Source organism: Canis lupus, chromosome 27 (genome assembly GCF_003254725.2).
Source record: "Canis lupus dingo isolate Sandy chromosome 27, ASM325472v2, whole genome shotgun sequence".
NCBI classification, from domain to species: domain Eukaryota; kingdom Metazoa; phylum Chordata; class Mammalia; order Carnivora; family Canidae; genus Canis; species Canis lupus.
In genome coordinates, this window is record NC_064269.1 from 14,766,227 (window position 1) to 14,782,876 (window position 16,650).

Here is a 16,650-nt window from a genome sequence, read left to right on the forward strand (position 1 = left end):
CATCAGTTTGTGGGGAAAGAGGTGAATATTATGGGTCTGGTTTTGGACTTGGTGAATCTAAACTTTTAGTAGGTTTTTCCTTAAAGTTTTTGTTCAGATTCCAGTTGGTGAACATATAGTGTAATATTAGTCAAGTGTACAATATTGTGATTCAGACTTCCATATACCACTTGGTGCTCATCACAAAATGTGCATTCCTTCATCCCCCTTGCCTATTTAACCCATCCTACCCACTCACCTCCCTTTTTTTTTTAAATTTTATTTATTTATTCATTCATGAGAGACACAGGCACACACACACACACACACACACACACACACACAGAGAGAGAGGCAGAAACACAGGCAGAGGGAGAGGCAGGCTCCATGCAGGGAGCCTGACGTGGGACTTGATCCCGGGTCTCCAGGATCAGGCCCTGGGCCGAAGGCAGGGGCTAAACCACTGAGCCACCTGGGCTACCCCACTCACCTCCCTTCTTAACATCAGTTTGTTCTCTATAGTTAAAAGTCTGTTTCTTGGTTTACCTTTCTCTCTTTGTTTTCACCTTTGCTCATTTGTTTTGTTTCTTAAATTCGCAGATGAATGAAATCATATGGTATTTGTTTTTCTCTGACTGACTTATTTCACTTCACATTATATTCTCTAGTTCTATCCATATCATTGCAAACAGCAAGATTTGCTTCTTTTATGGCTGAGTAATATTCTATTGTATATATACACCACATTTTCCTTATCCATTCATTAGTTGATGATACTTGGGCTGTTTCCATAATTTGGCTATTATAGATAATGCTGCTATAAACACCTGGTGCCTTTATCCTTTTGAATTGGTATTTTTATATTCTTTGGGTGAATACCTGCTACCACAATTGCTGGGTCATAGGTAGTCCTATTCTTATCTTTTTGAGGAAACTCCATACTGTTTTCCAAAGTGGCTATACCCGTTTGCATTCCCAGCAAAGGCACAAGAGGGTTCCCTTTCTACATATCCTCAGCAATACCTGTTGTTTCTTATGTTGTTGATTTTAGCTATTCTGACAGATGTGAGGTGATATCTCATTGTGGTTTTGATTTGCATTTCCCTGATGATTGATATTGAGCATCATTTCATGTGTCTCTTGGCCATCTGTATGTCTTCTCTGGAGAAAAATCTATTCATGTTGTCTGCTCATTTTTTAATTAGATTATTCATTTTTTGGGTATTGAGTTTTATAAATTCCTTATATATTTTGGATACTAACACTTTATCAGATGTGTCATTTGGAAATATCTTCTCCCATTCCATAGATTGTCTTTTGCTTTTTTTTTTTTTTTTTGTCTTTTGCTTTTGTTGATTGTTTCCTTCGCTGTGTAGAAGCTTTTTATTCTGATGAAGCTTTTGGTTAGTTTTGATGAGAAACTTCCAAATGTAAACCTAGTGGATGGTCTCAATCAGACAATATTAGAACTCATGATGACCTCATGTTAGAGGAACGAACAATATTAGAACTCATGATGACCTCATGTTAGAGGAACGAAAACATTTCAGATCACATCACCCTAAGTTTGTTGTGCTTTCTTCTACAAAACACAGCTCTCTCACTCTTTCTAACAGATATAGATGTTTTCAAGACCTGGATAGGTTTTACCTTCCTTCTCTTTATCTCCCCCAGGATTACTTTTGTGCTTCGCTGAATTTCTTTTCTTTCACCTCTAATTCCTCTTTTTAAAGTTATATATCACAGTGGAGCATGTGTATCAGGCTATTAGAAATATGAAGTTCAGGAATTAGATGCTGGAGTGTAAATCAAAGGCATAGATTGAGAATCTTCTACTGAAAAGATCATTTGACACAAAAATGTATATGTGATCACTCACTGAGAGTTTTGGGGGAAAATTCTACATACAAGTCTTCCAGTTAAATGAAACTTCTAGATGTGAGTGATGAAGACTTTCTGGTAGTAAAGATGCTGATCACTTATGCAAAAGAATGTTTAGATATGCAATCATCACCCATTATTTTCTCTGATTCTAAATACCAAGACAATTTGAGATTTTTGTGTTACCTATGTGCTATATAGCTGTATAGTGTTTGTTAATCACCCAAGAGTATTCCAAACACACGTAAAACTAAGCTAGTGACAACTAAGTCCTGGGAAAAGCAGTTTATTAAAATTTAGCAAGTGAGAAGTTAACTATAGACGTGAATTTGCCAAATACCTTTACTTTGTAACAATTTTAATATTTCATTGAAATTGGTCAGAAAGAGAGCGAAAATGAATAAGAAAGAGACAATGTGGTGGGTGTGCAGTCTTTTTGTTATATAAATTGCATTTTGGAAAGCTTGGGAATCCAATTTCAAGATCATTCCTTATAAGAGCTTTAAATTTAATTAGATGTCCCAAGCAATTTTACATATTTCCTCTCAATTCTCAAAAAATAAAGCCCAATAGGAAATATTATTATTGTTCTTTTCCAGACATGAAAATTAAGATTCAAAATGTGGAAATGATTTGTCCATTTTACATGACTCTTAAGTAGTAATTGGTTTTCAAACCAAACTACTGCTTATTCCTCTAATTATCTTTCTAAACACTGTCTTTATTAACCATTATCTTTGATTCTTAGTATAGGAAAAATGGAACATGGTATTCAGAATTCCACATCTTTTCTTTGAAACATAAGTTCTTACCTTTAGCATTTGAGATGACTATTGTAGACATAACCTGAGAGAATTGAAATAAGACAAAAATATATTATAGCCATTTATTCAAATCACGTTTAGAAAGGAAAATTTTATAGCTGCTGATCTGGAGAAAAATTAAGACAAATAGAATATTATCACTACCAATAACAATTTAGGTTTGGTAAATATTGGTATATATTTAAGTGCTTGGTGTTATTTACTTATTTTTCAAACATTTTTGACTAAATTACTGACTGGTCTGGGTAAAAGCTGAGTTCCCTAAATGATACAGATGATATTTTATGTTCAAAAGTTTGCTTTGCTGTTCCCCATCAAGCATTTCTATTCTAATTTTGATATTTAAGCTCTAATGTTCAGCTATGACATTCTTAGTTCCAGCTTCCTTGGGAACAAGTTTTGGTACTCATAATTTCTAACTTGTGTCTGTACATATAAGTTGAAAAGGAAAAACAAAATCTTAATAATAGTTTTATATGAAATAAATAATCATATTTTGAATTGTCTAAACAATTGCCTTGATTGTCTACTTCATTAGAAATAGAAGAAGACTTTCTTTTGTGTGTACATTTCATAGTACTTGGATTAATTTTTGCATTGTAGTTTAAACCAGGTAATATAGTTTATTACAACTTAAGTTACTAAAAATCAGTAACATTTTAATATTAAGCTGATCTCATCTAAAATTTACATTTTTGGCATTGCACTGAATTTGACACCATCAAAGAATATCTGAGAATAAACCATTCTTTTTCATTTTTCTAAGCTGTTCTATGTGCATATTTAAACAAATTAAATATAATTATTTGGCATTGAGGTTCAGTTAAAGGAAGTACTGAGTAACTCTTTTAAATAAGGTCCTTAAAAATAACTAGATAAATTTTTGGTATCACAATTTCTCCTATGATTAGTATTTCTTATATAAAGTACCTAATGATGTCAAAATCTGTGGTTTTGGATTGGGTTGATTATATACATATAGTTGTAATACATATGCTATGTATTCATTTCATTTGTATATACCAAGCTATGGGGTATTACAAAGTTATTGGCAACTTTTTTCAGAAACCAAATCTTCTAAATATCCAGATTGATATATACAGGAAAACATATGAAAGTATATGAATATTCATAGATTATGCTACTTTAGTTGTTTGGTTTACTAGCACTATTCTATAATTATAACTCTAGAATAGAGATAAGAACTTATTAACACATTTTTGGCCTCAATTTGTGATTTTGTACATAGGTAAACCTACAAACAAGAGAAAAACTTATGATGTATCATTTTCCTATGATTTATGCTTAAAGTGAATTAACAATTGGAAGGTTTATTTAGATTTATAGAAAAATAACCTTACATTTAAATCTTCACATTGCCTGTCTAAAGACGTTGTTATCTACATAGTTCTTTAGTGTAATTTTTCCTAAAAGTATAGAATAAAATAATATGTGGAAAAAGTCAATTGTACATGTACTTTAGATTACATGTTAATACATTTGTATATATTAGAGAATAGTGAACAAGCCAATAGGTTGTATGTATTATAAACAAATTTTAACCTCTAAAATTAATTTTAACATATATGGAGATTGGAGCTGCATTTATGGCCATTTTCGAAGATAGTATTTTTCTTCCAAGAATCCAAAACAAGTTTGTGGTGTTCTGTTCAGAACAACTTCAGTTAATCAACTCAGCTTTTTTGGGGAAGTGAATAAGAAAATGTATTTATAGTTTTGAGAGGTGAAAAAAATTTTGCTAGAAAGCCTAATGATTTACCCAAAGTCAGTAGATTCCAAAGGTAAAACTTACAGGCAGACATATTTATTGTGTTGCATAGATATTTCTTTCTTTTCTACTAGAAAATTCAGTTTTCTGAATTTTCAAATTAGTTATGTTGTATGTATTTTAAGGACAAGATTTCTACTATTCTTATTTTTGAAAAGGAAGAGCTAAGAGCTTCTACACATAAGTATTATCCCATCTAAGCAACCCAAACACCAATTCACTAAGTATTTTTAATTCTTTGATTAATCCCTTAGATTTGTATCTCTTGGGAACTCAGTGTTTCTGAAATTCTGCTTGATAGTCTCCTGGAATCTCGTTTGGTTAAAAAATATATTAATTTATTCAAGGTACTAATACCTTTTCTTAAAATAACTTTTATGAGGTGGGTTATTCTATTTCCATATTTTAATATTTTGAAGATAATCATATTGTTAAGACCATTATCATAAAAGTAACATGCCTCAAAAACACATAAAGAATTATAAAAGCCTCTCAAAATACCTAAAAAGTTTTTTCCTCCATAAATAATATAAGAAAATAATTTTCATTTCAAGAGTATAAAGGGTAATAATATAGGAATTCAAAGAAAAATTTTAAATCATGAATGGTAATACATAGTTATCACTTTTGTATTAATATAAAAATAAGCACACAGTCTTCAGTGGTGAAATTCTTTCAAATCTGAGAGATTTGAGCTGCCAAATGAGATTGAAGTCCGGGTTTACAGTTAATTCTATCAGTTCTAAATGTGAAATTTCACCAAAATGGGTGATTAATGTTAAAAATTTATAACGTTTTTTACTAACAATGCTTGATCTACGTGGCATAAAATAATTTTTTTAATTACTTGGTTTTATTTGAGATAATTTAGTCAATTTGGTGGGACTTGCTTTTGGACTTGAATGATCCCAATTGTCTGTACATGTTAATTAAAAATTACAATGGCAATATTTTACATAACTTTGTACTGGATACACACTTGTTTTTCCTAGTAAGTATATTAAATCTAAAACCTTGAGACTGACAGAAGAAAGCTCTCTATTTGAACTATAGGTTTGAAAGAATTTCAGTAGCAAATGTAGTTTAATTTCCTCCTACTTGTGGCTCACTCTTAGCAATTGATCAGTGTTGCCCTTTTGGTGTCCCTCAGTCTGTCAGGAGGATAAAGGACAGTATGGAGACTGGTGGCCAGGGAGAGTATGTAAAGTAGTAGCCAGCTTTACAAGCAAGGTTGGCAAGAGAGCTAGAACATTTATGATGTCTGTTGGCAACTCTGGCATAACTGTGGGAAGTGGTGCCCCAACACCCATTGTGGACAGGATCTGCCAGAGGCAAAGAAGGGATTGTTTGCCAATGAAAAGACCGTAACTTTGGGTAGCAGTGCATAGTAGTGTACAGCTTGCAAACTTTTACTGCTTTGGACTGAGAGGTTTTTTTTTGTGTGTGTGTGTGTATGAAAGAGACAGACAGTGGTATGTGTGTGGGAGAGAGACAGACAGACAAGCAGACAGGCAGTGGTGTGTGTATGTGTGTGTATAACTCTTATCATAATTTTTTCCTTGTGCCTTTTATTAAAAAATGAACTTGGTAGAGAAGTGATAGAATCACTGTGTTCCAGTCTTCATCATTGTGAAAAAGCAAGACAAGATGATATTATTACCTCTTAAAAATATACAATGGTAGTCAAGGCTTACAGAGATTAGACAAAGCTAGCAATGTAATATGAAATCTACAAAGATAATCAGATAGATTTATCTATGAACTGTGGCAACTTTGAGTGAAAATGTAAAATATAAACAAGTACTAACCTCTCTTCAGTGGCTAACCCAGAAATATATAAATGAATAATTTATAAATGCATCTGATGCATAGCTAAAATAAAAATTTTTAGAACTTTGAATTTAATTTATCTCCTTATAACAGCATATATATTTTAGAATTCTTGAATGAAGGTATCTGTTATTAATATGCTGGAAGAGAGGTAATTACTTTGAGTTGTATTTATGTAACTACAGACCAATGACATCAAAAGAATGAAAAAGTACAAGAATAGAGATTTAATATCTCATTTTTTAAAACTTTGATCTTTTGAAAAAAAATTTTAAAAATAAAAAAGTGTAAAACTGATCTTTTGGCCTTTATTTTATGCTAATCCTGCTTCTGATATGTTGTTGTTTTGCTTAGTATAATAATGTTAATTATTATTATTCTCATTAGTCTGAAAAAATAACACTTATGGCTGATAGTTTAAATTTCAGAAACAGGTTAGTGTATCACACAGACCTACCTTTCTAGAGATTAATATTCAAGGTAAAAACTAGAATTCAGTCACTTTGAAATTAGAGAGGAAAAAGTATGTGACATGGATGACATTAAATATTTAAAAGTTCATGAAATTGGAGGATATTTTAACCTCAGACATTATCTCTGTTAACTTTTTTAAAAAATATTTTATGTATTAGAGAGTGAGAGAGCACTAGCAGGGAGATGGGTAGGGGGAGAAGGAGGAGCAGGCTCTCCACTGAACAGGGAGCCAGACTTGGGGCTAGATCCCAGGACCCCAAAATCACAACCTGAGCCCAAGGCAGGTACCCCTCTCAGTTAACGTTTTAATTAATATAATCCTAGAAAAATATTCAAAGGTCCTGGCTAGCTAAAGAAACTTCATCCTACCTTTCAATGGATTAAATTGCATTTGTGAAACTGTTGCTAGATAAGTGATTTTATATTAAATAATTTTTGGCTATTTACAATTCAGTTCCTCTTTAGGCAAATTTTAATTTGAATGAGAAATTTTTGCTTGATGATATTTTGGTGCATTAAGCTTGTTAGAGAAAATGGAAAATAATTAAAGGTAATTATGTAAAAAAGTTAGACTTTATGTGTAGTTAAAATTGACATTATATCTAATACATACACATGGAATTTAAATAATGTAACATTTATATGCATACTTTAAAAATATGTCTATACGTTGTATTAAAAAAATTGGAGTACTCATGTAGGCATATAGTTTGGGCGTAAATATGGTAAATCATTATATAAAACATTTTCTTTATAATATTATATATCATATTCTGTACCAATATAAACCACATTAAAAATATTGTCTTTGTCTTGGGGCACCTAAGTGGCTCAGTCAGTTAAGCGTCTGACTTTGGCTCAGGTCATGTTCCCAGGGTCCTGGGATTGAGGCCCTTTAGGGACTCCCTGATCAGCAGGGAGTCTCCTTCTTCCTCTCCATCTGCCCTTCCCTACTGTTCATGCCCTCTCTCCCTCTCAAATAAATAAATAAAATCTTTTTAAAAAAAGGTATTGTCTTTGTCTTAGAAAGTGTTGTTTGTCTCAAGTCTTTGTATAGATGTAATAAATAAATGGAAATAAAATTAATAAATGAAATCTTAAATAACAAAATACATATTAAAATATGTGTGATTATGTAGACATTATATGTTACTATATGATATTTTATATATATTTATACCCCAAATGACAATAGGACTTATGTTATACATATATATTATTTATATCTTTTAAAATTTCTATCTGTATTAGAAATGGATCAAGGAGCAGGTGTGGCTAAGACATAAAATTAGCCAATTTTCCTTCTGAATTATTAATATTGAGAGTGATTGTACTTGCTTTCCTCTTGAAGGTCCAGAAATATTATAATCTATGGAGGGAGCAAAAATAATGCAAATCTCTTGAAATTATTTAAAATTATAACAAAGCTAAATGATCATTTCTGCAATGAATACATTCAGATAAATCTTGTATATAATAATTTCTATTGGTAAAAACAAACTAGTACTTTCCAAAGAAAAAGTACTTTTGTAAAGCTTTGTTTATAATCTGTGCTTACTAGCACAATTATTAAGAATCATAATAGTTCTGCAAATTTACATACAGAGAAGCTTATAATGTAGGAATACTTAAAGGTCATATTTCTAGATTTTCCAAAGTAAACTAAATTCTCCATCAGGATTAGAGGGGAAAAGAAAGATGAATCTGTTGAGATTTTGAAACAGAACTACTTCCTATTATATTAAATCAGTGGAGGCTAAGGGGCATCTGGGTGACTTAGTTGCTTAAGCTTCTGACATCAGGTCTGGTCATGATCTCAGGGTCCTGGGATTGAGCCCTATGTTGGGCTCCCTGCTCAGAGGGAGGTCTGCTTTTCCCTCTCCCTCTGCTCCTCCCCTTGCTCATGCTCATTTTCTCTCTCAAATAAGTAAATAAATAAATAAATAAGTAATCAGTGGAAGGTAGTATTTTCTTGTTTAAAAAAAAACAAAAACATTTTTAGATGCTGAAAAGTCTTGTCAAAGTCAAAGGCTTTGAGTAGAATAAAAGCAAAGAAAATTGGCAAAATCAGAGACAGCTGATGCATACTTATCTGGACTCATAAAGATGACTTTTTGTGTTGATCATGGGAAATCACAAATCCTCTGGCATATTTTACTTGTTTTGGAGTTAGTAGTTTAGTTTTAATCAGCTCTAAAAAACATTGCTGCCCTTCTACAAATACAGGTTTAAACAGTAAGAATGTTTGCAACCTATGAGTTGAATTAGGGTCACCATAACTGCACTTCATTTAAAAGTGTCTCTCATTGCTGTGACTGTTTAACCTCTAGTTATTTTAAAAAATATTGCTATGCTTGGTAAGCCTGGCCCAGATTAGTCAGGTTAGAGGAACACAGGAAATCAGTATGTTGCAGTACAAATGGAGGAATCAGTACTATTTGGCACTGTTGTTTCAAGAAGGGAGCCTAATGTGGGACTAGATCCCAGGACCCAAGGATCACCGAGTCGAAGGCAGATGCTTTGCCACTTAGCCACCCAGGCATCATGGCAGCTTTTGAGCTGAAATCTTTTCAACATTCTAAAGAAATTGTCTTTTATATGCAATTTGCTTAAAAATCCTTATTTGAGAGATCCTTTAGCACACACCTGGAACATGGCACACTGGGGATAAATCCAAAGGAGAGGAATGGCACTTGAATGGTAAAAGCCACAGATGTGTGTGTAACTCCAAAATAACACAACATATATCAATTCATAAGCCTATTACATCCACAACTTATTTTGGTAAAACTTTCTTAAAATTATATGTTATATATATATATATATATGTATGTGTGTGTGTGTGTGTGTATATATCTAGAATTGTAGTCTTAATAGTTGGAAAAATGTAGTTTAGGAGTGTCTTTTCCAAGGAGTTAAACACCTTTCACAGAAAGAATCAAATGAATTCTCAGTTTATTTTCAAAACAGTAAGTAGGCATTGCCTCCAATTCTTAAGGGAAGACATAAAAATTCTAAAGTTGACTGACTTACTCCAGACCACATGGTGATAAAGGACTGAAATGGGTTCAGTACATACTTATCATTTGTATATATTATATGAAAAACAAGTTTAATGACCGTCAAGAATGTAAGAATCATCTGTTCTTCCCAAGGCAGGGTGGCCTTCAGGAAGATCATCAGAGATGCCAGCAAAAGGCAAGATTGCCTGCCTCCCTTTCCTATGCCCTAGGTGTGATTGTGTGGGTGTACTTCTGTGGGGGAAAGAACAGTTGTTTGCATTACTCTCGGAGTTGTTTTAAGGAAGTGGAGAGGATAACAGTGGTTAATGTGAATGGCACTTATGCCATTCTTTTAGGCTGAATAAAATTTGAGGCAAATTTGTTAAAATTACTGTTAAAATTTCCAGCTTTCTGGTAATTTTACCGTGCACACAGTGCCCATTGTGTACGGCCATGAGGTAGACGCCAAAAACACGGAGATGAGTCTATCATCTTTCTTACCTTCAACTATGTTGAAGGCTGAGAAGGGGAACCAAGTAAACAACAGGTATAATACAATATAGGATTTGTGATGGTCGAGAGATAGTGGCTTTCTTTAAGAGCAAAGAGGGAACAACATGAAGCAGGAAAGGCTTCCTGGAGGACATAATAGCTAGGCTATAAGAGAGAGGTGATGGTGGTAAAGAAGGTTCCAGAAATGGGGGGAGGTAGAATAGACACATTTGGTTTTTTTTTTGTTTGTTTGTTTTTCTTCCTCATGAGAGACACAGAAAGAGGCAGAGACACAGGCAGAGGGAGAAGCAGCCTCCCTGCAGGGAATCCTGATGCACAACTTGATCCCAGGACCCCAGAATCACAACCTGAGCCAAAGGCAGACACTCAACCACTGAGCCACCCAGGCGTCCCCAACACATTTTTAAGTACGGACCGTCCTACAGTTTTCAAATATAAATGTGAATATACATAATATGTTTTTCCACTATTCATAGAGCATAGAAGTGATTGTAATATACAGATTTTTATTTGACAATTTAATCACTTTGCTCAAACAAGGCTTTTAGAGCCAGACTACTAGCTTTAAATATCTTTTTAATTTTTTCCCTCAGATTCTAAGTAGCATATATCCGTTATAAAAAAAAATATGTAGAACAAATTAGAGATGTAAACAGACACAAATCAGATAAACAGCCCTGGAGTAGACTTTATTTTGTAAATGCAGTCAGAGAGACATAACATAGAATAATTATTTTAGTTGCAATTAAATTAACAGGAAATAGCAAAGCAGTGTTATTGAATCACAAGGAAATTGTTGGTTGTGATTTATTATGAAAGTCTTTCCATCCTATCTCTCTGTATAGTGATAATTGTTTCAATATTACAGTATTGAAAATCAGGAACAGACAAAAATATTAAAACAAATTAAATTTTCCTTCTTTTAACCTTGGTAAAATCTAGGAATAGGTGATGATAGGGGGGAAGATAATTATAAGTCAGTGAAAATTACATATAATACTTTCTTTTAAGTATTTCTCTGTGGTTTACTAAACAGTTTTTGAAGCAGGACAAGTTACAAAGCAATCTATCAAAATTTCCATGTATTCCAAGAGATCTATGACAAAATTGATCTGGGAATCAATCCACTTATCCACCCAAATTCTTCAGATTATTCTGGAGACAAAGCACCTTGTTTTTAGGATTGACAGATTTACTGCCACTTCCTCTTACCTGCCTTATGTTGATGACCTTTTGACAAAACCTCATTTCTTGATCATCTGTTTCTCTGGCTCTGAATAGATACAATGATGTATTTTCTTTATCTCACAGAAATGTTGTCTTGGAGGCTGAAATGCAATTTATGACTCATTACATTTCCTCCTCTACAGCACAGGATAGCATTGCATTTATATGACATGCAAATTCAGTATTTTATTCAAAATCATAATCTTGAACAAGATTCAGAAAGGGAGGAGCAAATATTTTATTCATTCTTTCTTCTATTTGTATCCTACCTTATTCTGAAAATGATCCACGGTAATTTATAGAAATGCATGCATTAAGACATGATGAACTATAAACTGGGTGAGGAAATTGAAGGAAAGGAGAAATAAGAGTCTGAAATTTGAAAAGTCTGCAGAGGACAGTGTGTCATGAAGACATATCCTGTAAGAAATGGGCCATAGATTTGACCATAAGCTCTCTATAAAACCTAACTCAGAGGGAGAACAAAAAAAATCTCTATTTCCTGATAAACAGAGTTCTTTCAGAATAGGAAATACCAGTGAGAAAGAAGCACAGAAGTGCAGATTCATACATTTGAGACCAGAGAGAATTGTACTTCATTGTTCATCACTCAGTTCTACAGAGAGTAACAAATTTACCAAAACAAAACAGGACCAAATATCACAGAATTGCTTCTTAGAAAGTTTCACAGTGACTTCAACAGGGGCACATCAATGTGCTGTATGATAAACCTGATCATTGCCATTGGATTCCAGATTTGCCACTCTGTTGGACTTACATTATCCGGGTGGGTATTACATGTTCTTGAGACTTGATTGCATAGTTGTATTTACTTGTGGCAAATAATACTGCTTTTTTCTACCAAGTTTTTGATTAGTGTTGAATGTTGGAAATTTTAATGTTAATAGTATAATAGAACGTTTTCTTTCCATGGCTACAGCTTAAGATATTTGAAATATGCACAGAAATGGAGGAGGAGAGATTCTTCCATAAACATAAACTCCATAACTCAGGTTTTAAGATTGCAGTGAAAGATATCATGATTATGAGTTTGCGCTTCTGAAGGCCAAAGAAAATTATTTCACTTATTAGAAATATGTAGTGCTAAAGTACTATTTTATAATTTTCCCCATGTCATTTCAATGTGTGAGGCCTAGGCGATTGGGTTCATAAATACAAATATATTTACGACTGTTTTCAGTCCCCTTTCCTTTCACATTTTCATGAGTGTAGATCTGCTTCTGAAAGTTAAATCTGGAAGAAGTCAAGGTGTTGATACTGGTGTAAATAGGACTGTCACATTTAGAATACTATGATGTATGTACAAGATCTTTGAGACCATGGAAAACTGGGAGGCTGGAAATCCAAATGAGCTATGTTTTAAATAATGTTATAACAGCATCATATTGCAAAATTTCTGCTAAATTTAATGGTAGCTCATTTTTTCTTCCAAATCTTGTCTTTAGAAATCAATATTTTGGTTGGCTAGATAGCAGCTTGTTTATTGGTTGTCACTGGTCATCAGGTCTTCACAAGTAAGCATTAAATCTACCTGGTGGGTGGGGAAATATATATATATTTAATGGTAATGAACACCTTGCATTTGCAAAGTGAATGGGCCAAGCTGAAATTCTATGATATACATGGCAGTGATATCCCTTATGGTGTGTTTACCATTTTAGTTCCTACAGTCTTTATCTTTTTTATCATCTTCGTCTCTACGATTCCTTTGCTAAGCTTCAGTAATCACATTGACAGGATTTTATAGTGAGAACTAATACATGCTTACTCAATCCTTATGTGTCCCCATCTAAACTAGAAGTCACCTGTAGAGGTCTGCTTTCTGAGAAGTCAGTGATGATTGCTTTAAGGTGAAGAAACTCAGAATAACCATGTTGGTATTAATAATATACTTTAGAGCTCTTATTATTGAAAATAAAGCTTCGTGACTATTATCCATGTTAACATGGGATACTCTTGAAAAATAATGTCCTATTACATCCTGGTCATAAGAAAGTTTGAAGAGTTTTATATATTGTACTTGTGACTATTGATATAAATAACTTTTTGAGTGTCCTAAATGTTCATTCTAATATGTTATTAATCATTTTGCTAGTATAGACAATGAAATGTTTTTGAGAGATGAGTTATTAAAACTAAAATACCTGTTTGAAATATTAATATTGGTTGGATAAATTATATATTTGAATATTAAACAAAATGTAATTTTTGAGTGAACATAATTTGGGGTTGAAGGACAATGAAGTTATGTATGAATCTCTTAAAATATAAGTTATTAAGTTATGTTCATAGTAATATTAAGCATTTTTTCCATGATTAAACTATACTTTGTAAAAAGCTTTAAAGTATAGTTGACAAATGTATGAAAGCTAATACTGTATATTTTTCTCCTTAAATTTAGTCACGATTTCATTGGAGAATTTACCACAAGCTATAGGGAACTTTCTAGAGGACAATCGCAATTCAATGTATATGAGGTAAGAAGAATTTTATTTTATTATTATTTTCCTTTAGAATAAGTAAATTTATGCTTTAAAAATATAGATTTTGCAAAGGGTAATTGGCAAAAGTTAACCAACTACCAATATATGTAAGAATCTTTAAATTTATCGAACAGACTTGTTTCTGAGACTTGAATGATAGTATTTCTCTTCAATCCCATGGTCTTTTAACTCAATCTGAGAAATTTAAAAATTCTTGCCTATGAAACTTTTGATTATTTAAAAAAAATTCAATATGGACGCAAGTTCACTTTTCCATAAACTTCACCATTTGTTCACCATTGCCTTCCTACCAACCTCCTCCCCAACACCTTTTTTAATAAAAAGAGAAAAATATGCATGCTCATTATGTCAGTATGGTGTTAAAAAATGAACTGTGATCTGCTTAGTATGTTTGAGCACTTTTACTGTTATTTAGGTGAAGACTAAAGCTAATGACAAAATATGATTCAGTCATTAAAGAAATCGAAGTTGTTAAAGCAGGCACAATCTTTCTTAAGTTCTTTCTGCCTTAAACCTACCTTGCCAGTTAACTGGCACATGTATTGAGCACATGTTATATTTTGGCATTGTTAATACTTGAGCTAAGTTACCTGTACATTCTCTATAATTCTTTTATTTTACAAACATGAATAACAAAGGAGAATATCTCAGTACTAGTCAATAAAGGTAACTCTTTTCCTGCCAGGTTGATACCTCTTTCCCCACCAGGTTGACACTAAAATTGACATCTTTTAAGTTAGGAATGGAGTGCTATCCTTCTTTTGCCTTCTTCTTACTAAGTTAAAGCAATAGCATTCCATTCATTCACTCATTCATTCACCTATAAATAAAATATTTGTTACAAGGCTTTTATATTACACATCCTCTGTTAAGACCGTCGGAGTACAGAGGTGATTAAACATTTCAGTGTCTAGGGGCACCTCAGTGGCTCAGTTGATTAAGCATCTGACTCTTGATTTTAGCTCAGGTCATGATCTCAGTCAGGGTTGTAAGGTTGAGCCCTGTGTTAGGCTCTGGTCTTGGTCTCTCTCTCTCTCTCTCTCTCTTTCTCTCTCTCTCTTAAAAAAATTTCCATGTCTAATGGGAGACAAACACATGATATATGTTTAGTGTGTCTTGATAACAGCTACTTAGTAGAGTATGAGATATTAAAGGTCAAACTTCTCAGGCAAGGTCAAAGATGGAGTAATGGATCAATTTTTCTTTTATTTATTTATTTATGATAGTCACAGAGAGAGAGAAAGAGGCAGAGACATAGGCAGAGGGAGAAGCAGGCTCCATGCACCGGGAGCCTGATGTGGGATTCGATCCCGGGTCTCCAGGATCGCGCCCTGGGCCAAAGGCAGGCGCCAAACCGCTGCGCCACCCAGGGATCCCCTGGATCAATTTTTCTATCTAGGTCTTCCAAGGAAGAAATATTAAGGCTCTAAACAGGCAATGAAAGTAATATAAAACAGGTGGTACTTATATAGATGCCTGTTTTCTCTGCCTACCATTGTGTTTCTAGATCTCCTGCAATATACTTGAGCTTTTATAAACTCCCTACAGCTTTACAGACTGCTTTTGGTAAAGACCTTCTCTTGTCAGTTCCTGAGCTGATAGGATTATCTCCAAAACTGCAGTCATGCTAGATTTGAGCTGCTTTTGAAGCTGTTAGGTCTGTAGTAGCATCCATGGTTGGGGATGGTTGTTAGCAGAAGCTCAAGTGGGCATGGATTTTGTCTGGACCCTGGGTGAATGAGGCTGGCTGTACTTTATTCAGTAGAGGGGCACTGAACCAGGATTTCTTTTCAGGGTGTACAAGTCCTTAGTCAGATGACCTATTACTAAGTGCAAAGATGTACTTTTGCACCTATTACTAAGTGCAAAGATGTGTGTGACTCCTGCCAGTTCCCTTGGAGGACTCCCATCTGATCACTGGATGGTCCTTAAGTAGGCAGGACTGGCTCTGCACCATACCTAAGAGGGTCAGCCACTGAATTGCATGGCTGTTTCAGGTACCATGGTCAAGACTTTGGTCTGTAGACCTGGCACTGGAGGCACAGATGAGCATGTCTCCCACTAGGCCTCTGGGTGGGCTAGGTTGCTTCCTTACCTTATTTGGCTGGGGCCAAATAAATATAAATAAATATAAGGGTATTTCATGATCTCCTGAGGTAAGACATGAGTGCATCTTGGTGGGTCCTTGTGCCAGTGGAATTTCTCACAAACTATACCTGGAAGGAGCTGGAACTAAGTATTGGTCCCTTTCAAGATCTAAATGATTGCAGACAGGATTGTTTCCTACTGGGGCCCTGGACCCATAGGACTATTAGTGGACTGTGATTATGAGGGGGCTGGAGCAGAGAATAGGGCCCTTTGAGATCTCTAAGGTTGCAAACAGCTTTCAGGGTCTCTAGGTATGGAGATAGGAGTGTCTCCTGCTGGCTCCACGTACCTGTGGGCCTTCAGGTTTGTTTCAATAATATGTATTTGCCCTCTGCTCCAACCACCTTGGGCCAATTACTTTTTCCTCTTTCTAGAATGTTCTATCTCTTTTTATTGTTGCCTTAGTTTAAATTAATAAAGTTTAAATAATACTTATCATAAATTCTTTTAACTTTCTT

General features: G+C 33.9%; 1 protein-coding gene across 3 annotated transcripts in view; it reads left to right on the top strand.

The window, feature by feature from the left end:
- CPNE8 (copine 8) overlaps positions 1 to 16,650 on the top strand; it is a 360,644-nt gene that overhangs the window by 138,152 nt on the left and 205,842 nt on the right. For all 3 annotated transcript variants that reach the window (XM_025455580.3, XM_025455581.3, XM_035707441.2), the window contains one exon: positions 13,942 to 14,017. In XM_025455580.3, coding sequence (XP_025311365.1) covers positions 13,942 to 14,017 — 76 coding nt within the window. The remainder of the gene's footprint in view (positions 1 to 13,941; positions 14,018 to 16,650) is intronic.